This window comes from Grampus griseus, assembly GCF_964374135.1.
Source record: "Grampus griseus genome assembly, chromosome: 14".
Classification (NCBI taxonomy): Eukaryota; Metazoa; Chordata; class Mammalia; order Artiodactyla; family Delphinidae; genus Grampus; species Grampus griseus.
The window spans coordinates 36,086,033-36,109,853 of NC_139008.1; the positions used below are offsets into that span (position 1 = coordinate 36,086,033).

The 23,821-nt window shown below is 42.8% G+C and overlaps 1 protein-coding gene across 3 annotated transcripts in view; it reads left to right on the forward strand.

Annotated features, from left to right (window-relative positions):
- CREBBP (CREB binding lysine acetyltransferase) overlaps positions 1-23,821 on the forward strand; it is a 131,351-nt gene that overhangs the window by 62,702 nt on the left and 44,828 nt on the right. For all 3 annotated transcript variants that reach the window (XM_082670090.1, XM_082670091.1, XM_082670092.1), the window contains 2 exons: positions 14,145-14,385; positions 15,725-15,838. In XM_082670090.1, coding sequence (XP_082526216.1) covers positions 14,145-14,385; positions 15,725-15,838 — 355 coding nt within the window. The remainder of the gene's footprint in view (positions 1-14,144; positions 14,386-15,724; positions 15,839-23,821) is intronic.

The window sequence follows — 23,821 nt, forward strand, 5'->3', positions numbered from 1 at the left end:
TTTCTACAGATTTTTGAAGCTTCTTAGAACTTTTACCATATTATTACATTGTATTTCATGATTCTAAGATGCAAATTTTTTTCACATTTGTAGAATCTTTGAAATCAGGATGTATTTTAGAAACAAACAAGTTTTAGGTCTAACAAGACGTAGTATGTGTACTAACTACGTTACTTGTTCATAATTGTAATTAATAAGAGTGACAACTATTAAATATATATTCACTATCCAGTTTTCTAGGATAGCTCACATGGATATAAAAATTTCAAAATTATGTAAATTTTACTGACAAGAACAGGTTTGGGCAGGGGTATAGGTTGGGTTGTCTTTTGTGGCCTGACTTCAAGGTCCATGTGGGCCTTCTCGAAGGAGAGATTTGCATGAGAGTGCGTGGGGTGGGGGAGAGTTGTTCAGGGCAGTCCTCTGGAAGAGGAGGCCACCTGATTCCTTGGTGACATTACCCTTCTTGCCATTTTCACCTGAAAAAGTCATAACACGGAGAGCAAGGGAGCATTTGCAGGAAGGAGGGAAATACATCATTTGGCACTGGATTTGTCAGTTAGGTCATTGCTGACCTTCATGATGGGTCTGGGATTGTTTTAAAGGAGCACTGTTTCGAAGTGGGACACATCTTGGGCTTATCTAATCTAAGAAAGTTTGGTGACCAAAGGGGCCTCATCATCAGTTTCTCTCACAGAGTCTCCTGTGGGGCTCCCCAGTGCGGTCTCCTACAAGGGTTCTTTCTTTCTTTCTTTCTTTCTTTCTTTTTTAACATCTTTATTGGAATATAATTGCTCTACAATGGTGTGTGAGTTTCTGCTTTATAACAAAGTGAATCAGCCATACATACACATATATCCTCAGATCTCCTCCCTCTTGCGTCTCCCTCGCACCCTCCCTATCCCATCCCTCTAGGTGGTCACAAAGCACCGAGCTGATCTCCCTGTGCTATGTGGCTGCTTCCCACTAGCTATCGATTTTACATTTGGTAGTGTATATATCATGTCACTCTCTCAGTTTGTCCCAGCTTACCCTTCCCCCTCTCCGTGTTCTCAAGTCCATTCTCTACGTCTGCGTCTTTATTCCTGTCCTGCCTCTAGGTTCTTCAGAACCTTTTTTTCTGTTTTTTAGATTCCATATATATGTGTTAGCATGCAGTATTTGTTTTTCTCTTTCTGACTTACTTCACTCTGTATGACAGACTCTAGGTCCATCCACCTCACTACATACAGATAACTCATTTTCGTTTCTTTTTATGGCTAATACTCCATTGTATATATGTGCCACATCATCTTTATCTATTCATCTGTCGATAGACACTTAAGTTGCTTCCATGTCCTGGCTATTGTAAATAGAGCTACAGTGAAGACTGTGGTACATGAATCTTTTTGAGTTATGGTTTTCTCAGGATATATGCCCCGTAGTGGGGTTGCTGGGTCATACGGTAGTTCTATTTTTAGTTTTTTAAGGAACCTCCGTACTGGTCTCCACAGTGGCTGTATCAATTTACATTCCCACCAACAGTACAAGAGGGTTCGCTTTTCTCCACACCCTCTCCAGCATTTATTGTTTGTAGATGTTTTGATGATGGCCGTTCTGACCGGTGTGAGGTGATACCTCATTGTAGTTTTGATTTGCATTTCGCTAATGATTAGTGATGTTGAGCATCCTTTCGTGTGTTTGTTGGCAATCTGTATATCTTCTTTGGAGAAATGTCTATTTAGGTCTTCTGCCCATTTTTGGATTGGGTTGTTTGTTTTTTTGATATTGAGCAGCATGAGCTGCTTGTAAATTTTGGAGATTAATCCTTTGTCAGTTGCTTCGTTTGCAAATAATTTCTCCCGTTCTGAGGGTTGTCTTTTCATCTTGTTTATGGTTTCCTTTGCTGTGCGAAAGCTTTTAAGTTTCATTAGGTCCCATTTGTTTATTTTTGGTTTTATTTCCATTTCTCTAGGAGGTGGGTCAAAAAGGATCTTGCTGTTATTTATGTCATAGAGTGTTCTGCCTATGTTTTCCTCTAAGAGTTTTATAGTGTCTCGCCTTGCATTTAGGTCTTTAGTCCATTTTGAGCTTATTTTACAAGGGTTATTTCTAATAGAAAGTTCATACGTGTTGGGGTTTTTTGTTATGTTGTTGTTTTGAGAAAAACTAAGAACTGTATTATGGAGACTTTGCCATTCTTAAAGTTGTAATGGAGGAAAATCATCAACAGTGCTGCTTATTAAAATTGCTCACAGAAGAATAAAATAAAATAGCTCATGAGAATGGTGTTAGGATTTTGGTCGTGTGTCAGAGAATTTGAACTTGGAGGCTTTGGACGAGGCCCCCAGGCAGCTGCTGATTCATGTCTCTAAAATGAAGGAAAGTGTCGCTAGTACTGACTATCCATGCAGAGGAGGGTTGTAGAACTGTGTTCTGTGTCCTGCCAGAATAACAAAGATGTGGGATAGTGCCATTAGCTACGGCTCTTCCAGGGCAAGCTGTGTGTTTTGGGGTTAGTCCTCTCTGTTTCTCAGCATGTCAGTGGACCCACTGCATCAGTGGGACTGATTCTTGGGCCCCACCCTGCCCTCCTGGTTCAGAATGCCTTAGAAGAGGGTGAGGAATCTGTGTTCTTGTCTGTCACTGTTATTTGTGAAACTTTAGTTTTTTTCTCAGTTTTCCAGTGTATGCCACCTACTTCCCTGTAAGGCGGTTCAGGATAATTGCCAAATAGATGGACTTGTTCTTTCTTTTGCACTGGAACTGCAGCTTTAAATAAGCTCCTCCGGTGATTTTGATGTAGATTAGTCTTTGAGAGCCACTGTCCCCTGCAGTGTCAGTGACCTGATGCCCGGCTGCCCCACTGTGGAGTGGGCTACTTTGTTAGTCTTGAGTCCACTTCAGTACTTCAGAAGGCTTCCCTGTCTCCCTCCACCTTTTCTGTCTTATTCTCTTATGATTTTCTGTCCTCCATGTCCAGTTTCTGATCACTGAGGGAGCAAGACTTGAACTGATTGAACTTTGTGAACCCAAGGGTCTCCTCTTTGTTGTTGTCTTTGATTGGCTCATCTCACAGTTTTAGTTGCCCTGCGGAGATGCTGATGTTCGCATACCATTGTCCACTAGCTCCTTGTACTTCACAAGCATGAATTTAAAATCACTGGTGGTCTAGTATTTCTCTCTACCCTAGGACTGGGGAGAGTGCTTCCCGGCACTCTCGTCCTTCTCTGGAAACGACGAGTGAAGAGTCTTGTCAGCTCTTCACCGTGAGAGCAGTTTCTGTATAAAATCACTCTGTGGCTATGAATTATGCCTCAGTAATTGAATTGGAAAACAGGGGACAAGGTTGGGAAGTGAGCGCTTGCCAGTAATTATTAGCCATCCAAGTGTTTTTGTAATTTTAGGAGTTTACCTTTCGTATTCTCAACTTATTGCCTTCACCTGTAACTTGAAGATCTCTGAGAAAATGTGTATGTGAGGCCTTTGAAGAATAACTTTTAGTTCTAAAATTCTTATTAGTACCTGTATAAATCCTTTCTACTGTTTTAACTCATTCCCTTTTGTTTTGGTAATAAATATCAGCTGGGAAACATAGACTAAGCACAAAATATGGTGTGTTGCGAATATCAGGAAACTATAAATGGAGAAAAATTAACAGTATTCTTTGATATTAGGAACCAACTGTACGTATTGCAAGTACTCAATCAAGATCATTTAACTTCTTTCCAAGATGAGTTTCCATTAACCAACAGTGTCTTTTCTAGGGTCTAATTAGCGTAGCCTTTTCTTCAATGAAACTTTCTGGGTAAAACAACATAAATTATCTCCAGAGACATTCAGCCCTCTCACTTCATGTAAAGTAGAGACTCAGTAGGAAGGTTCTTCATGTCTAAACAAGCTGCGCCCACCACATACTAGTGTTGGAATTTCTGCCTGCTCGATAGCAGCAAATACAGGTGTTTCTGGAAAATGAAGTGACCATTTTAAGAAGACCTCAGTAGACACCTTAAAAGACTGTATTAAAAGAATTAAAAATTTTAAAAAAATTTTAATAAAAAATATATTTTTTAAAAGGAAGAAGAACTCAGTAGATAGCACATTTAATGGATCTGGAAGGAGATAGTCGTAGCTACCAAAAATGTAAGTGCAATACTGTGTCTGAAGAGCCAGGAACCACAACAGTCTTTTTGCAGCCCTAATTACCCTAACTTCTTTTTACTTTTTTCCACAATTATCTGAAATGGCCCTAAGGCTCAAGTCACCAAAAACGAATTTTTCAGTCAAATGATTAATTTGCCAAGTTATCAAAACTTACTGTAATAAATGTTCTTGAAGAATATGTTCGTATATATTGATGGTCAAGAAGATTATTCCTTAAAAGTTTTTAGTAGATTGGTAATTCTCATTCGGTGAATGGGCCTGATGCTGTGAAGACCCCTTAACTCAGTTAAGACCTGCTGGTCTGGTTGGCCTGTCACCTTGGCTGTTGGAATAGATTCAGCAGCTTTTACCTTTTAGGGTTTCTTTGCACAGGTGCATTTGACCACTCAGCCCTCCATGGCAGACCGACTCTCTGGGTCGGAAGGAGTGACCTTAGGGCAGGGGAGAGAGTGGGTCTGTCCAGTTGTCAGTCCTGTGCCTTGGCCCTCTGGCTCACCCATCGAGTTTTCTTTCTTGACTTAGCCATTTGTTTTCTGCTGTGAAATCACAGCATTTCTGATTTGGAAGATTGCTTAGAAATCATTCTGGTCCAGCTTGCTCATTTTAAATTATTTCCCTATTGAATTTAAATCTTAAATTGGAAGGTAATCTTATTTTTTTTAATCAACAAACACCAAGCAAGAAGGAGAAAACACAGAAACATTATTCCTTCTATCTAAACAACTATGTTCGGTTTCTTACCAGTTGATCTTTATCATCTCAGGTGATTATCACTTCTTCCTAGTTTGATAGCTCTGCATTTAATGAGCATATTCTTTATTTTATGACTGCAAAGCTTTGTGTACCCAGCTGTTCTAGGGTCCTTCTGGGGGAATCAGAACAAGCAAATATTGCAGAACAACGCTTTGTCCCACCTGGTATTTGCTTTCTTGTCATTTTCTGACTTTTAAGTGGAGGTTGGGAAGAAGTAAAGTTTCCAGGTGGGCCAGGGGAGTATGTCAGAGGAGTGTGGGTCTGGAGTCCATCAGTAATGTAGAATGTCTGGGCCAGGTTGATCCTGAAGGGCCATATCTAGGAATCCAGCCCGACATGAATTGGGGGCAGTGGTTATGTGGCAGGAGGAAGCACTTTCATTCCCTCTTCTTCTTGGTCAGTGTCTGCTTCTTACTGTTTGCATTACAGAGTCCTTTGCAGACATTATAATCTGTTCTTGGACGCTTCATGGAAAATAACTTCCTTTTCTAGAAAGAATGCCAGAGTAAACTTTATTATACATACTCCTTGTGCATATCTGTGATTCTATCCTTAGGATAGAATAAAGGGCATTTTAAAAAATGGGGTTGGTGCTGATTACTCAAACCTATGTAACAATAGCGCAACCCTAATAAAAATACATCAAACTCCTTTAAAAATTAAGGAATACACCACAATAAATATAAAATGTTTGCGTTTCAAGGTCGTGTGATGGACAGGGGTGTAAATGACGGTTGAGTTATGGTGACAAGTGACACATGCAAAGAGCAAAGATCTAGCAAAGACTGAAAAGGGGTGAGTGGGCTGTACCCTCCACAGCCCTTAGATCATGTGCTTTGTGTTCATCTGCTGTTTCTCATCGTTCAAAATGCTGACAGGCATGGGTGGGGGGGTCACGATTGCACCAGTGTGACTCCCACGCCGTGGTAACCTCCCCCTTCCATGATTAGGAATTGCATGTGATCTGATGGGAATTACTGAAATGCAAATTTCATACATTTTAAGGCCTTTAATGATACTGTTATATTGCCTTCCAAGAAAAGCCACGAACCAGGTCACTAGTATCGCACAGTGCTCCCAAGGCTGGGGATTATCACTCTGTCCTTTGATAGGAGGAAATGGTGTCTTATTATTTTGATTTGCATTTCTTGATTACTGGTAAGAATTAAAGTACTTACGTTTAGTATGCTTTTATTTTTTGAGTTGCCTAGTTCCTGTCCTTGGCCAGTTTTTCTGTTAGATTCTCTTAGAATGCTTTATAAAGCAAGGTGGGCAACCCTCTGACAAGGTGGGCAGCAGGAGGGTTAAAAGGTGGGCAGTCTACTGCTAGATCCCCCTCTCCACCACTGCCCAGTGCCACTTTGGACCCTGAGTTAGTCCTCCCTTGGGGGTGGGTGGGTGGGTATTAAATGAGCTGATGCTGTTGGGCACTGAACACAGAGCCTGGCACAAAGTCCTTGAGAAATAAAGACTGGCCAAGGAGAGGAAAAAGAATAATACCTGCAGTGTTATTTGCTTTGTCTTGTGTGTTTCAGATATTTTTCCTAGTTTGTTGGTTGCTATTACAGTGGCCTGGCCCTGGCGCTTTTCCATTATGCATGGCTGCCGCTGCATCACAATCACCTGTGGCCCTTTTGCTCTTAAATGTTTTGTTTTATTCTAACTGTAAAAGTACATACATGTTCATTTTGGAAAATCTTTAAAAAGTAGAAAGCTAAATATAATAAAGCACTCCCTGTGGAACTTTAACAAATAGAAATGCCTCTGGCTCCGCCCCAGATTTGTGAATCATAGTCCCTGGGAGGGACAAATGGGAAATCTGTATTTGAAGAGGTTTTACTAGGGATTGGTTAGGAACCACTGCTTTATTTACATATTTTTATGAAGGCCTTTACCACTTTTGCATTACAAAATATTCATTTAATACTTTCTAGTACCTTTACAATTTTATTTTTTTTTTATTTTTTATTTTTTTGTGGTACGTGGGCCTCTCACTGTTGTGGCCTCTCCTGTTGCAGAGCACAGGCTCCGGACGCGCAGGCTCAGCGGCCACGGTTCACGGGCCCAGCCGCTCCGCGGCATGTGGGATCTTCCTGGACCGGGGCACAAACCTGTGTCCACTGCATCGGCAGGCGGACTCTCAACCACTGTGCCACCAGGGAAGCCCTACAATTTTATTTTTTATATTTAATTGTTCATTGTTTTCTACTGATTCTTCTGATCCCTCCCAAAGTGGAATGTTTTTTGTTTATAAAAATAGTGGACACTTGTAAAACGTTCAAACAATACATAATTATAAACAAAATCGCACCCCTGCCCAGAGCTAACCACCAAATAATCTTAACAAAGTTTTTCTAAGAACAGGTACAAAATATAAAGTTAATAAAGAAAAACCAAATGACTTTATGGTACTATTTTATAACTTTCCTTTGTAGCTTAATATGTTATAGACAGCTTTTCATGAGAGCATGAAGGTCTACATTATTATTGTTACTAATTTCGTTTGCCTCAATCATTTTGCTATATCTCACAATTTTGGGTGGGTCAAGGATTTGGTTAGGGCTTGGCTTTGGGCCCTTATGTACCATGTGGCTTTGACTGGGGTCACTTGAGGTCCACCTTACTTTTCATGACTGCATATGATTTCATGAGGTCTGTAGCCATAATTTTTTTTAATTAGTCCACCTTTGATAGGCATTTAGGAGTTTTCCAGTATTCAGTGATTTAATCAAGGCGTGGTGGCTGTCTTTGTACATACATTTTAGCACACTAGTCCGGTTACTTCCCTAATAATAAGTTATAAGAAGTAGAACTACTGGATCAAAAGAAATGCACATTTTTCTTTTTGATACATGTTGCTTTCCAGAGTTGTACTAAATTGCATTATCACCAAAATCTCTGAAAATTGCTGTCTCTGTACCCTCATTGATACCATTTTTTTTTATCTTGGTCATATTGATAGGTGAAAGATGTCTCTTTGTTCTCATTTCATTTCTTTGATGCTTAGTGAGATAGAACTCATTTTAAAACAGCTTTACTGAGATATAATTCATGTCCCATACAGTGTTCCTTCCCCCTTTTAAAGTGCACAATTCAGTGGCATTCAGTGTATTGTGTGACCATCACCAACCACAATTTTTTATTTTTAAATTTTTTTCTTTTTTGATTAATTAATTTATTTTTTGGCTGAGTTGGGTCTTCATTGCTGCACACGGGCTTTCTCTAGTTGCAATGAGTGGACGCTACTCTTCGTTGCAGTGAGTGGGCTTCTCATTGCAGTGGTTTCTCTTGTTGTGGAGCACGGGCTCTAGACGCACGGGCTTCAGTAGTCGAGGCACATGGGCTCAGTAGTTGTGGCTCTCAGTCTCTGGAGCCGCTGCAGGCTCAGTAGTCGTGGCACACGGGCTTAGTTGCTCCACGGCATGTGGGATCTCCCGGACCAGGGCTCGAACCCGTGTCCCCTGCGTTGGCAGGCAGATTGTTAACCACTGTGCTACCGGGGAAGTCCGCCAACCACAATTTTAGAGCATTTTCATATCCCAGAAAGAAACTCTGTACTTTTAGCAAGTTCCTTCCATTTCCCCCAGACCTTCAGCCAGATGCAACCACTAATCTATTTTCTGCCCCTATGGATTTACCTATTCTGGACATTTCATAGAAATGGAATTATACAATATGTGGTCATTTGTGACTGGCTGTTTTCACTTAGCACGATGTTTTTGAAGTTCATTCATGTTGTAGCATGTACTGGTACTTCCTTTTTTGTGGTTGGATTATATTGCATTTTGGATATATCACTTTTTTCCATTCATCAGTTGATGGGCGTTTAAGTTCGTTCCACTTTTTTGGCTGTTAGGAATAGTGCTGCTACAAACATTTGTGTACATGTTTTTATGTGAACATATGTTTTCAATTCTCTTGGGTGTATATGCTTAGGAGGGGAATTGCTGGGCCATATGGTAACTCCAGGTTTAACCTTTTGAGGAACTGCCAGAGTGTTTTCCAAAGTTGCTGTTCCATTTGACGTTCTCACCAGTAGAGTGTGTGAGAGTCCAGTTTTTCCACATGCTCACCAACATTTGTTACTGTCTCGTTTTTTTAATTGTAGCTACCTAGTGGGTGTAAAATGGTACCTCAGTGTGGTTCTGATGATGGCTAATAGTGCTGAGCGTCTTTTCATGTGCTTATTGACCATTTGTATATCTTCTTTGGGAAAATGTCTGTTCATATCCTTTGTCCATTTAAAAAAATTAGGTTCTTTTTATTTTTTAATCATTAGTTGTAAGTGTTTTTTTAATACAAGTGCCTTATCACATCTATGATTTGCAGATGTTTTCTCCCATTCTCTGGGTTGTCTTTCACTTTCTTGATGGTATCTTTCAAAGCATAACAGCTTTTTATTTTAATGAGGTCCAATTTATTTTTCTCATTGATGTGGTTTGTGCTTTTGGTGACATATCTAAGAATCCATTACCTAATCCAAGGTCATGAAGGTTTACTCCTATGATTTTTTTTCTAAAAGTTTTATGGTTTTAGCTCTCATATTTAGGCCTTTGATTCATTTTGAGTTTTTTTTTTTTTTTTTTTTTTGGTGGTACGCAGGCCTCTTACTGTTGTAGCCTCTCCCGTTGCGGAGCACAGGCTCCGGACGCACAGGCCCAGCGGCCATGGCTCACGGGCCTAGCCGCTCCACGGCATGTGGGATCTCCCCGGACCGGGGCACAAACCTGTGTCCCCTGCATTGGCAGGCGGACTGTCAACCACTGCGCCACCAGGGAAGCCCCATTTTGAGTTAATTTTTGAGTATGATGTGAAGAAGGGGTCCACCTTCATTCTTTAGCATGTGGATATCCAGTTGTCCTATCCTTTTTATCCCTGTTGGTTGGAAAGACTATTCTTCTCTCCATTTAGTTGTCTTGGCTCCGAGGTGTAGAACGTTTTTTATGTTTGTTGTTTATTTGTTTTGTGAGGTATCTGTACATTTTTTTTTTGCCCAACTTTTTAATGGAGTAGTATCTTCCCCCCCCCCCCGAGTTCTTTATATAATAAAAAGTGCCACAACCTTTCTGGAAAACAATTTAGCAACATATATAAGGAGCTTTAATAATGGCCCTATCTTTTGACTCACTGTTTCCACTTCCGAAAAACAACCATTTTCCCTGTTTTTCACTTTTTAAATTTTGCTGTTTTTCTTTATGTTAAGTTTTTCTTATTGTCCTGCTAAAAGTATTTTTTCCTAGTATTTTTATCCATTTTAATCTACTTTATTCACTTTAATTCACCTGGAATTTATTTTATATTTTAAGATGATACAAGGATCAAAGATTGCCGCCACAGCTGTCCAGTTTAAAATACCACCTGTATAATACACTAATTTTATATGTACATGTATCTTTTTCTAGACTTATGTAAAGAAATCTATAGCTTTATAGTTTTGGTATCTGGCAGGATAGATTTCTCCTTCATTCTTACTGTTTTTCAAAATTTTCTTGGCTATTGCAAAAATAAATTTGCATAAAATTATAAATTACTTTGGGGGGAATATGCAGGTTTTGTTCTATATGTTTAAAGGGAGGTTCTTGTCTAAGCGCTTTTTTTCCATTCTCCATGCCCGCCTGGACAGTGGGGACTGAGCAGGGAAGTTGGTAGAGTCTGAAGGCTGCTTCTGACAGATTTCTGCAGGAGTTCATACACCTCTTCTGTCTTGTTGAACACCAGTCTGAGAGAGGAGGAACTTAAATGCACCCTAAGTTTGTAAGCACTTTGCAAACTGGAATAGCCTTGAGCAAGTACGTGGAGTTATATGGGGAAGGCCAAACACAGGGACACGAGACATGTCTTCTCTTCCATTTTGCTGCAGACTCATCTTCACCATCCATTATGTTTTTTGAGACACATGTAAGCAGTGTGTAGAGCTTATTAAGCATCTACAGATAGACAAAGTAAAGACCAAGGTTTGAATGTGCTGTATAGTTTCCAGCCATGCTATTTCTACATGTTGAGGTTTCAATATACTGTCACGTATAGCTCAAAATATGCTATATTAAGAACATCCCAGATGAGAAGCAATGTGTTAATCTTTAATAACTTTAAAAAGTCTTTTTTTTTTTTTTTTTTGTGCTACGCGAGATTCTCACTGTTGTGGCCTCTCCCGTTGCGGAGTACAGGCTCTGGACGCACAGGCTCAGCGCCCATGGCTCACGGGCCTAGCTGCTCCGCAGCATGTGGGATCTTCCCGGACCGGGGCACGAACCCGTGTCCCCTGCATCGGCAGGCGGACTCTCAACCACTGCACCACCAGGGAAGCCCCTAAAAAGTCTTTCATAATTTAATCATAAGGTTGAGATTTTTACCAGATTTTTGTATGATACATATTTTTTTGTATGTAGCATTTCTGTATTTTAAGAAATGGGAGGAGGACAACTGGCTGGATTCTTCAAGTCAGTGCCATGAGAAAATGGGGGAGGGGGCAGGAGATGAAGAACTTTAAAGACAATAACCAGATGTAGGGTTTGGGTCTGAATTGGGTCTTGATTTGTGCAGACCAGCTCTAAAAGACATTTTGGGGGCAAGTAGAGAAATTTATATAGGGACTAGATATTAACAGATATTAAAGAATCCTTCATTTTGGGCTTCCCTGCTGGCACAGTGGTTAAGAATCCGCCTGCCAATGCAGGGGACATGGGTTCGAGCCCTGGTCCGGGAAGATGCTACGTGACACAGAGCAACTAAGCCCATGTGCCACAACTACTGAGCCTGTGCTCTAGAGCCCGCAAACCACAACTGCTGAGCCTGAGTGCCACAACTACTGAAGCCCACGCGCCTAGAGCCCATGCTCCGCAACTAGAGAAGCCACAGCAATGAGGAGCCCGCGCACCACAATGAAGAGTAGACCCTGCTCGCTGCAACTAGAGAAAGCCCAGGCGCAGCAATGAAGACCCAACACAGCCAAAAATAAAAACAAATAAATATATAAATTTATTTTTTAAAAAAATCCTTCTTTTGTTAGATGTCATAATGGTATCCTTTCCTCTCTATTTTTCCATACGTTTGAAATTTTTATAAATGCAGAAGAGACCTAAACAAGGATCATCTTATATTTCTCATATTCTTCTATTCCTATTGATTTCCGCTTGGACTTTCTAGTCCATGGGAATAAGTTGATCAGTTCTGAAACATTTAACATTGATACTGAATGCTGCTGGGGGCATAGTCACAGGCTATTGGAGCTTTATTTTAAAGTACCAGAAAAAAAGGAGAGGGTACAGTTTATGCCCAGTCATGGGAGATTGTATAAACAAGTGTATAGTCACATGTTCACTACACATCATACTACAACTTAATGGTATGGGACAGAACCTGGAGTAAATACGAAGCCAGATGGTTCATGCATACACATGTGCATAGGAAAAAAGACTGGAAGAAGAAAAACCTGTCTGTGCTTCAGCAGTGGACTCCTGGCTGTCAGGATTTCACATGTTAATTATTTCCTTAGTTCTTTTGCTTTCCACATTTTCTACCGGGTGCATATATTGTTTATATAATCAGGGAAAAAACAGACATAAGGAAAAGAGGCTGTTTTCTCTACCAGTCAGGAAGCTCGACCTCTCAGCTTGAACTTTGTTTTTGCTTTGGATCCTGGTTAGGCTTCCAGGGGTTGTGCTCCTGAGCAAAGCCAGGCGGTTTTTCTACACACTTATTTTCTGAGTTCTCATCACGATAAAACCAAAGCACAAAACCCTGTAACTTTTTAAAAATGAGCTTTGGTTCATTAAGAAATAATTTTATACTTGGTTTTCCCCTAATTGCAGGTGTATAGTTTTGATTCTTAATTTGGAAAATCAGAGTGGTGGTGTGCTTCATGGGAGGCACTGAGTGTTGTGAAATCAGGCGAGGAGTGTGAATGTCAGAGCAGAAGATAGAAATCCCTGAACTATGGATTATATTGTTGCATATTAGGAACATTACATTTCTCTGATTTCACAAGTTTCTTTAGTAAATTTGTGTGAAGAATGTTGGTAGTTAGTAAAGAGTAAGAAGGTGGTCTCCACAGGTCACCTTTTCCATTTTCTTTGCAGTTAAGAGATATGGTTGGTCTGGCCTATTACTTTGAAAGGCTGAGAGCAGCTAAACTCTATTTTTGAAACTTTAGCAGATCATCTAATACTTTTAGAAAAAATATTGTCAGATGTCTGCGTAGAAATTTTAATGGAAGGCAAAGCATTTGATAAGCATTAACAGTTGTACTGGGTGGTTGTATTCAAGATAAGTGCTGTCTTATTCTTTTTTAAAAAAAAACTTTTTATTTTATTTATTTATTTTTTGGCTGCGTTGGGTCTTCATTGCTGCGCATGGGCTTTCTCTAGTTGTGGCGAGTGGGGGCTACTCTTCATTGCGGTGTGCAGGCTTCTCATTGTGGTGGCTTCTTTTGTTGTGGAGCACGGGCTCTAGGTGCTCGGGCTTCAGTAGTTGCGGCACATGGGCTCAGTAGTTGCAGCGCACAGGCTCTAGGGTGCAGGGGCTTCAGTAGTTGTGGCATACAGGCTCAGTAGTTGTGGCTTGCAGGCTGTAGAGTGCAGGCTCAGTAGTTGTGGCGTACAGGCTTAGTTGCTCCATGGCACATGGAATCTTCCCGGACCAGGGATCGAACCTGTGTGCCCTGCATTAGCAGGCAGATTCTCAACCACTGTGCCACCCGGGAATTCCTGTCTTATTCTTTTAGGAATGCTGCAAGTATTGTCCCTCTGGTCACAAGATTATGAAATCCAAAGGGTGGCTCTGATTCTTATGCTCCATCAGATATTCGCAGTGGGTTGTGATTGGTCAGGCCTTGACAATCTTTTTAATTAGGTTGAATCATATGAAATTGCCAATGTTTGGTCATTTGGGCCTAGAGAAACAACAGTTTCATATGGTTGAACCTAATATAGTAACAGCTTTTCGTGCACTTGTGTGTATTGTAGAGTGAATTGGGTTTTTGTTACTACAGTTTAGAATAAGCATCGCTTTCTTGCTCTCAGATGATCATACAAAAGTGAACTTTAACCAGCCTTGCTTCTGAGTTGGTTTATTTCTGTGCCTCTGGATCTTCCTTAAAGTTGCCAATGAGCTAAAGAGAACCTCACCAGCTGCCTTCTCTCTGTGGCTGATACTATCCATCAGCTTTAACATTAGTTTGAAAAATAATTAATGAACGTGAATTGGAACTCTGAAAGCTTATTAAAATATTTTTATTTGTTTTATTTTAGTCTCAGATGCAAACATCAGTGGGAATTGGACCCACACAGGCAATTGCAACGGGCCCTACTGCAGATCCTGAAAAACGCAAACTGATACAGCAGCAGCTGGTTCTACTGCTTCACGCTCATAAATGTCAGAGGCGAGAACAAGCAAATGGAGAGGTTCGGGCCTGCTCTCTCCCACATTGTCGAACCATGAAAAATGTTTTGAATCACATGACACATTGTCAGGCTGGGAAAGCCTGTCAAGGTAAGTGCCATTTTCTGAAGTCCTGGGGGCAGAGTTTAGGATGAAATTTGCCTATTATTCTCAGGCACCTCTCTTGTTAATAAGGTTCCCACCACCAACGTCCCCACACGCCGACCAGTCAGATGCCTCTGGACACTTACCTGCTGAGGAGAAAGGCGATTTGCTTTTATGATATTCTGTGAACTTCTGCTGGCTGGGGCTGTGCCCTGCATTTGTTCTTTTCTGCCTTCCTGTGTCATGGAAGACCTTTGTCCCTTCTTGACACTGTCTTTGTCATAACTGTTTAGATCACGGTTTTCTTTTGGACAGTGTAGCTCACACACATACACGCATGCACACGCCCTTCCCAGAACCTAGAGCATCTGTCTTGCAGTCGTTTTGTGTGCCCACACTGCCAGGGGCCCACTGCCTTGCTCCTCCACCTTTTCGTCTTGAGACTCATTGGGATACTGGTGAAGTTGTCCTGGGTGACTGTCTGTGACGTGGGGAACTATGCACCGTATCATCCCTGCCTCTCCTTCCTTCCCCTCCAGGAGGAGGACTCAGGCGAGTCACGTGCCCCGCCCCCGCTGCCTGCTCTTCTATAGCAGACACCCCAGTTCTCCCGAAGAGACTGCTTCTTACTAACAACTCTACTTCCCTTTACTCTTTATTCTCTTTCCTTCTCTTCAAACTTGTGCTCCTAAACCTTGGGGAGAGTCTGTCCCTGATCTCCCTCTTTCCCTTGTGACATTTGTGAGTCCCAGGTGTAACCCTGATCCTGATGGAAAAGCAGAGGAGGGTCATGCTAGACCTTTAGAAAGAAGTGACAGCACCTTCACATGGAAGCAAAAATAAAGAAAGAGGGACCAGGCACAGCTGCCCTCTCAAGTACTTTGAGAACTGCCCAGCGTCCCCTTCAGAGTCTCCACAGACCTCTCATTTGCTTCTGTCTATATTTCTTCAGCTATAGTATTTAGATGGTTTCATCCTTAAACATAATGTAAAATTTTTATTGTAAATAGTGACATCGCAGAATTATTATTTGTTCTGCCTTTCATTCCAGTTGTGCAGTATTTCAGGGCGAGTAGTTTTTGTTTTGTTTTTGATTTGTGGGCTGAACCTTATTCACCATCATTCATAACATTGCTTCTATGGGAAGTTTTTGTTTGGAACTCTCAGTAGTTGACTTACAAACTTTTTGGAAAATAGCCTGTTTGTAAGTTGAGGACTGCCTGCACTGTGCTGTGGTTACACTTGTTACCATTTTTTTATGGAAGCTGGCATTATAATTTAGGTGTAATTGAAAGCGTGACAATTTGGATAGAAAAATAACATCTCGTTGTTTTTCTGGTCATAGTTGCCCATTGTGCATCTTCACGACAAATCATCTCTCATTGGAAGAACTGCACACGACATGACTGTCCTGTTTGCCTCCCTTTGAAAAATGCCAGTGACAAGCGAAACCAACAAAGTAAGTGAGCATTGGGGGTAGAGAAGCTTGGCGATGAGATGATAAGCTATTTCTAAAGAGAATACAGAGGAGTAGGTAGGAAGCAGGGCAGAAACTACTAACCGCAAAGTATAGTGGGAGCAGAGGTACCAAGGTGGAGACCTGAGGGTGAAGCTCAGCTTAGCGAGTAGGCAGGTCCTCCATGTGCTCAGTGACATGGTCGCTTTGGAATCCCCCCCACCCTCCACCTCCAGCACTAGAGTTGGTCACAGCAGAGCAGTTAGTGCAAAAGAGGGGCGTCACTTTGTTTAGAGAGCCAAGAGCCAACATGATGACTCTTCATGTTTCTTGACAGATACTCAGTATCTGAGGATTTGAGTGTCATGTCACTATAATGGCGGCGACTTCGGGGTGAGGGGTGGAGTAGACTGGACACTTCTTTTGGAATTACTCTAAAGTAAGTTTTGAGGACTCCGTTTTCTAGAAGAGTCAGGGGGTCAGGGTAAAATCCCACGTGTAGATGTTTAGGAGGTTTTCCTCCTTGGAGATGCAGTTCCCAGATCTAGTTGCATAACTAACAGTTTATTCAGCACAAATCGAGAGTCTCTGCACCAGGACTGGCTGCATCCTGATCATTCCCATCGTTTTGTCATCTTTCCAGTCGATCTTTGTAGCCTTTAGCTGATCGGCTAAGCAGCGCCCTGCTTAGGAGGGCTGTGTGTGGCTCCCAGGGGCTCCCTGTAGGCATCAGAGCAGGGAAAGGATGAGCATCTCTCCCGAATTTTAAGTCCCTTCCTGTCATTTCCAAGGTGAAACTGTGGTCTTTGGGTGTGTCCCTCAGTTTGGGCAGATAGGCCGTGCCCTTGAATCTTGTGTCACCCGTTGGGCTGGAGCTGCTCCCCGTGACTCCAGCACCGTCGTCTTCATCTTCCTCCACCTCATCTGTGCTGTCTTGCCAGCCTCCCCTGTTTGTCGTTATGTGTTCATTACTCATTCTTCTTGATCACCTGCCTCAGACCCCACTGCTGCCTGCAGAACATGTGCTGCTTTTCTTTCTGGTTGTTTCCATGTGGCACAAGGAAAGATGGACAAGCACACTGTTCCTCAGAGCACTGTGCAGGCCACATGCTTTCCTCTCAACAAGCCCAGCTCCTTCCTTCCAAAAGGGTCCCTCATGAGCCTGCCCCACGTGGCTGGGTGTCCACGGCACAGGAGAGATGGTCCAGGGCCACAGGCCTGTCATCCTCCCTCCCTCCCTGCAGAAGGGGTCATACTAAGCTTCCTTTAAAAGTCACTTTCCTAAATCAGTTAAATTATACTTTGATTAACCAAAAATTGAATTAATACACAATTTTCCAGGACATCTCTTATATAAAGTAAAGATCTAGGAGTCTGGGTCTTCTAGAACCAGCTATTTGGGACAGTAGTTCTAGTGGAATGCAGTCTGGTTTTCCTTCAAGTTAGTGTAAAACACTTTTTTTAACTAGTATGTTGTGATGGTTAGTTTCTTGTGTTTTAGGATGTATTTCAGTAATAGGCGTGTTTTGTTTTGTTTTTTTTAATTAATTTATTATTTTTGGCTGTGTTGGGTCTTCGTTTCTGTGCGAGAGCTTTCTCCAGTTGCGACGAGCGGGGGCCACTCTTCATCGCGGTGCGTGGGCCTCTCACTGTTGCGGCCTCTCGTTGCGGAGCGCAGGCTCAGTAGTTGTGGCTCACAGGCCCAGTTGCTCCACAGCATGTGGGATCCTCCCAGACCAGGGCTCAAACCCGTGTCCCCTGCATTGGCAGGCAGACTCTCAACCACTGCGCCACCAGGGAAGCCCAGTAGGCGTTTTAAGTGCCAGAATATTCATTTGTCGAGTTTGTGGTTGTACAGTATTAATTCCGTGAGTAATGAATTAAGACATTGTTCTTAACTTTCAATTTGGGGCTGTGGATTTTCTGAGCTCTTCTGGTTTTTAATATGTATTGCCATGACAATTGTAAAGATTTCTCTTTTTAAGAAACACTTTGTGTGGTTTTTGTTTTAAAAAAAAAAGAAAAATGAATGTGGGTTTTTTTTTTTTTAGACTCCTTATAACTGCCTGACTGTTGTGACAATTGATCCAGTGCGTGCTCTCAGAAGTGGTAAACCACAGTGTTTCTCCTAGTCATAATGTAAGGTGTTACCAGAGTGATTTTATAATATAAAGTCACAGAGAAGGTGTAGACTAACTTTGTGCAAGGTTTTGGCAAATTTTCATGAAAGAAATGAAAGTGCTTTCTTTTTTTTGTTTGTTTTTGGTTTTTTACATGCTTCTCAAATTACGTTTCTGCTCTGAGTCTATTCCTTTGGCTCTAGCACTATAGTTTTGTGAGTACAAAGGACTTTGATAGGCTGAGTGAGAAAGTTGCAGCAATATCTTTTCTGTAAATGTTTGTTGCTGTTCCTCCTCTCCTGAAGCAAGTTGTGCTTATCATGTGTGAAATGGGGTTTAGGCAATAGAGAGGAACTGTGGATCTGACCCTCTAGCAGCTGAGAGTCAGCTCCACTGTTAGAATATATCCAGTTGACCCTTGAACAGCTCAGGGGTTAGGGGCACCAAACCTCTGCACAGTCAGATATCCACAGCCCGGGACTTCCCTGGTGGTCCAGTGGGTAAGACTCTGCGCTCTCAGTGAAGGGGGCCTGGGTTTGATTCCTGGTCAGGGAAGTAGATCCCACATGCATGCAGCGACTAAGAGTTCACATGCCAAGACTAAGAAGTCCGCATGCCGCAACTAAAAGATCCCACGCGTCACAGGTAATACCCAGCGCAGCATAAATCAGTCAGTCAAACCACGGCCTTCCCACTGCATTGGCAGTTTGGTTCCTCCGTGTCTTTGGTTCTGCATCTGCAGATGACAGTGTGTGGGTGTCATATTTGCTGTTGAAGAACATCTGTGTGTACGTGGACCTATGCTCTTCAAACCCATATTGTTTAAGGGTCAGCTGTACATTGAAAATGATGTGACGATGGCATCAGTCAGAGGAGTGAGGTAGAGGCAAGTCAGTATTATAAGCAGTCCTGGCAGGGAGGATCAGAGTGTGCTGGAGGGTGGGGCTGGGCAAAGCCCAATTTCAATAAAATAACAATGGAAGAGCATTCTAGATAGCACAGCTGATATGCCTGCAAGGGCACAGATCCGACTGGATTCAGAGGTTCCTATGCTATAGTAAGGTTTGTAGTGGGTGGTAAGGACCCCTGGGGACTGAGACACACCTGTGTCCACCAAGGCTGTGCTTTCCAGGCAGGTTTTCCCACAGATGCTCACCCTACCTGGTGCACACATCCTACTTATCTAACTTCTCTCACTGATGTCTCTATTGAGAGAACCTGCCAGAATCACCTGTGGAGCCTACACAGTGGTCATTGAAAGGAAACTCAGACCTCTTTGGCCTGTGTTGAGATTTTGTTTAATTTTTCCTTGAGTTGTTTTCAAGAGATTCTGCAATCACTGATCTTGAGTTATCCATCCCTTATAGAGATAATCAGATTTTATTGAATAATTAGGACTTTGCAAGGTATATACCTAATGTCAGTCCTGGCATCTGACTCCCAGTAAATTCCAGTACTGTACAGGGTGGCAACGGGGACAGGGGCTGTGGGAACACATGACCGAATTCTCTATTTGAATTCATGTTGCCTCATCAGTGGGGTTATTGGTACTCAGCATGTGGTCCTCAGACCAACTGCACGGGCACCCCCAGGTTGTGTGTTAGAAATGCAGAAAATTGGACCTCATCCCAGACCTTCTGTGTTACTAGACTACATTTTAACAAATTCCCAGGTGATCGGGACATGCTGCTCTGAATGCGTTGAAGGGCAGAGTGTCTGTTCTGGAACTTTTGAGAAGGTGTGAGTTGTTCTCTGGGGGAAACCATGGGTTTCCCAACTCAGACCAGAAGGACTGTCAGAATGGGTGCCCCAGGGTCAGCCCCAGAGCCACACCAGCCCACTCACTGCCCAGGGCTGCCTGGGCCCTGGGCTGCACCTCGACGTGAGCCTCCACAGGGTCTCAGTCGGCAGTCCCCAGACCTGTGACTTGAATACCTCTACTGGCTTGATGCTCACTATCTGGCCCTGCTGTGTGTTCCAACTTTAGACCCCTCTGTGTGAAATGCATTCCTTCAGGGTGTTGAGTCTTCCTTAAAACGTGCCCTCATGACGCCTGCCTGGTGGTCAGCGAGCACTTGTGGGATGGCCGCCTGTTCCACCTGAGGGCTCCCCAGAGACCCTCAGCCACCTCTGACAGCCCTCACTCGGGTAGGGGCGGGGAGCAGAAGCGGGCACGGTAGCCTCTGGCTGTAGGGACAGAGCATTGGGCTTGTTTGCCCTGATTTAAGTACCAAACCTTCGCTGGTGATAGACTTCATCGGAATAGCTTTGTCCTTGCTCTTCTGGGAGACACAGGGTTGCCACTTCTGAGTCTTTGGCTTCTGAGGAAAACCTGCTGCAGGGCGTGCATTCTTGCTTGTTGGTGGCTGTGATGGGAGGCCTGGCCCTGGGGCTCAGGTGTTCCCCTTTGTCATTGTGCCCTGTGCTGTACACATGAAGATGCTGGAGAGGAAGGGGGGTCCTGGTGCACAGTGCATGTGAAGCCCTGTGCTGTGGGAGCAGCTCTGCAGAGACGTCTGCAGGTCTGAGTAAATTTCAGCTTGGCTTTTTCAGTGGAAATCTAAGTGATGACCAGGTAGTAGATGCTTTGCCTGCTCCGTGGCATGTCCCCCACCAACCTCACAAAGCTTTGGAGTTCAGTGTGTCCATTTTCATTGGATTTACAAATTGAGCACAGTTTTATTGAGAATGACTGGGGGGACTGGAACTTCTGGTGAATTGAATGTTGCAAAGCAGCAGTGTATAGCGTACATGGACCCTCTCCGTGAGGCTTTGTGCTCACTGGGGAAGGACTGCCTTGAAAAGTGGTGGGTGAGTCCTGGGCAGAGCCAACTATGAAACTTGGCCTTTTATTTCCTAAGTCGTGGGCTCTTGGTATAGCTGCAACAGAAGGGGAACGGTGGGTCATTGGAGGGGTTGGGGGTGTTTTGATGTAGCAGGAATGCCGACTGATACTCAAGGGAGAGGAACCCACACTGTATTGAGATGTATTGAGACATTGTGTGATGTGATATTCTAAGGATTGATTGTGTATGAAACATAGCATTGAGCTCTAAGAAAGAAAATGATGTAAAAATCGTAAAAAGAACAAGAGGTTTTGACATTTAAAGAGGTAAATGGGAATTCCCTGGTGGTCCAGTGGTTAGGAGTCTGCACTTTCACTGTGGGGGCCCAGGTTCGATCACCCCCGGTCAGGGAACTGATATTGCACAAGCCTTGCAGCACGGCCAAAAAAAAAAGGGGGGGGGCAAACATCAGTACAGCAGGCTGTATTCTCAATGATACCAGATAAATGAAGCCTTGCTGTTTTAGCACTCCTTTCATTTTTGTTCGGCCCTAAAGCCCTCAGTGCTGGGAGGGCACCTGTTATACTGCCGCAGCTCACCTGCACCTCGTTTCCCTGTGCTGGGCGCCACAACATGGGAGGAATCCAGATGCGTCGCACACTGGTCCACCCTTTAGGGAACGTGCAGGGAAGAGGAGATGAGCACCATTGAATCTGATATGGGGTCCAGAGCTGCGGCCTTACATTTGTCAGTATTATCAGATAAATTTGTTGCTCTCCCATCAGACCCTCTGCTCTGTGAGTGCATATCCCGGAGCCTCGCAGAGTCCCCAACATCCAGTCTGTACGCAGTCTGTGCAGCAAGTTGAGTGAATGAGTGAGCGAGAGAGTGCAGGAAGCTCAGATGCCCAAAGAGAAGCAGAGGCCCAGGAGACACTGGGGGAATTCAGGGAAGACTTAACTGCTGCCCAAGACACCAGCAGGATGTTCACGGAGAGCTAGAGCATCTAGCGCTTTTACCCCTTTCCATCAGCTGTCACCCCCATAGGAAATGCCTGTGTTCCCTTACCCTTATGAGATAATTTGTGTTATCTCATAGCAGCATTTGGACTCAAATTGGGCCATGCGTGTATGTTAGAGACGCTTTTTGTTTGTATTTTGTTTTCCTTTGTCTCTAAATTGTTAGAAATGTCAATTACCAAATGCTTGCTTGTCTTCGGATAGATGTGTTTTCTTTTAAAATAAAAAATATAGTAATGTTTACATTTAGGACATAAATGTAACACAAACAAAAAATGCATTGACCTTGTCAGCAGCTTCCACGAGACATGCTGGCTGCCCCATAAGTGGCCTTGAGCTTGGGAATGGCATTTGTCCTAGGATGTGGAATTTTGGCTAAAAGGATGGCATTTGGGGAAGTGTGGACGCGAATGGATAATAGCAGGAAGAAGTGGTCGCTAATGCAGCTTCACCCAGAAACGGAAGGCCACGTACACCTTGTTTCTTTAAATTCCTCTCCCTCCACAATTGATCAATATGTGTATCAACGTAGTCTGTGTCTGTTCTTTCTTATACCACAAGGTGATAGAAAAATAAGTCATCCTACCATTATCACTTTCCTTTTTACATCATAGTTCTTTTAGAAAATTTAGCATGTCAGTTTCAAGAGTACAGTGTCATGTGTTTAAAGTTTTGTGGAGTATTAGCTATTAGGGAAAAAACACTTTTATAAGGTATTATACATGACTTATTTCAGCTACATGCTTGTCATAAAGTGTACCTTGGGAACTGATTTTCATTTATAATAACGAGGTGCTTGGTGTGTGTAATTGTGTCTAATGAGCATTAATGAGTTTGAGATCTGAATATCCTTATTAGAAAAATTAATAGTATGGAATGTGTAATTATCAAGTTTTGGGGTTTTTTTTAACACATTTCGGTTTAATTAAGTTACTCTGTTAAGTATTTGAGTTGTTTATGTTATAGTTGCACTGATGGTAATGTGAGAATATTGTTATTACACATAAGGTAATTGAATTTTAAAGAAAGGCTTTGTGATAGTGTTTTTTAATGTATCAGAGAGCATATGTTATAGTATCAGTTTTATAAGCTGCTGTTTATGACATGACTATAAAGCTTTGGGAAGTTGGAAAGAAAGGAGATCTTAAGAATAAGAATAAATGGTATGACATAAAACTTCTGCCATATATTGAGTGCTCAGCAAAGGAGGACATTTGGATGGATGGATGGATGGACAGACGGACGGATGGATGTTTGGGGCCATCTCTGTTAGCTTTGAAGCCCTTGGGAATGGAACTCTTTATATTGCCACATATTTTTCCTTTAGTCTCCGGGGATCAGGCAGGAAGAAGGGTAGCTGGAGAGAACACCCTGCGAGCCAGCCGCAGGCCAGGCCAGGCCATGGGAGCCGAGGCTGGCTGCCGAGGCTGAGCATCTTGACACTCAGTTCTGAGTATCAGCGGTGCTGAGGGGACACCAAGCCTCGGTCCATCACTCATTTCAGCTAGATAGTCACTCTGTCAAGTACAGCATTTCTCGAACAGCTTCACATAGCAGAGAGCTCAGCATGGTGTCCTCCTGCATAGGAAACTCGTAGGAGAGAAAGGTGTGGTGTTACCTGGTCACTGTACGCTGCAGTTTCAAGGAAGTGCACTTTTGTTTTTTGGAAGGTCATGTCATAGATCTCAAGTTATTAATAAGTAACAAAACTGACCAACTAGGTATCACCTCTGCTCCTTCTGTTAATCCTTCTGTACCTATGCAGGTGAGGAGTAAAGGACTTGGGAGAGCGGCAGCAGGGGGGGGCTCCTTAGGTCATCTCAGTGGTGGCTGATGACCCCCAAAGAATCCGAAACTTTCTGTTGTTACACGTTTTCTATTTCCCCAGAACCGACTTCTTATGAGTCTCTAGATTTAATACATGAGGACTTTGATTAGGTAATCACTGACTTTGTGGTCTGTTGTTTTCTAACATAGAAGCTTGAATTTTTCTTCAGCTTTTTGCTCTTCAACTACTGCTGTGCAGAATAGATGAATAGAATGGGATCCTTCTGTCTGCAC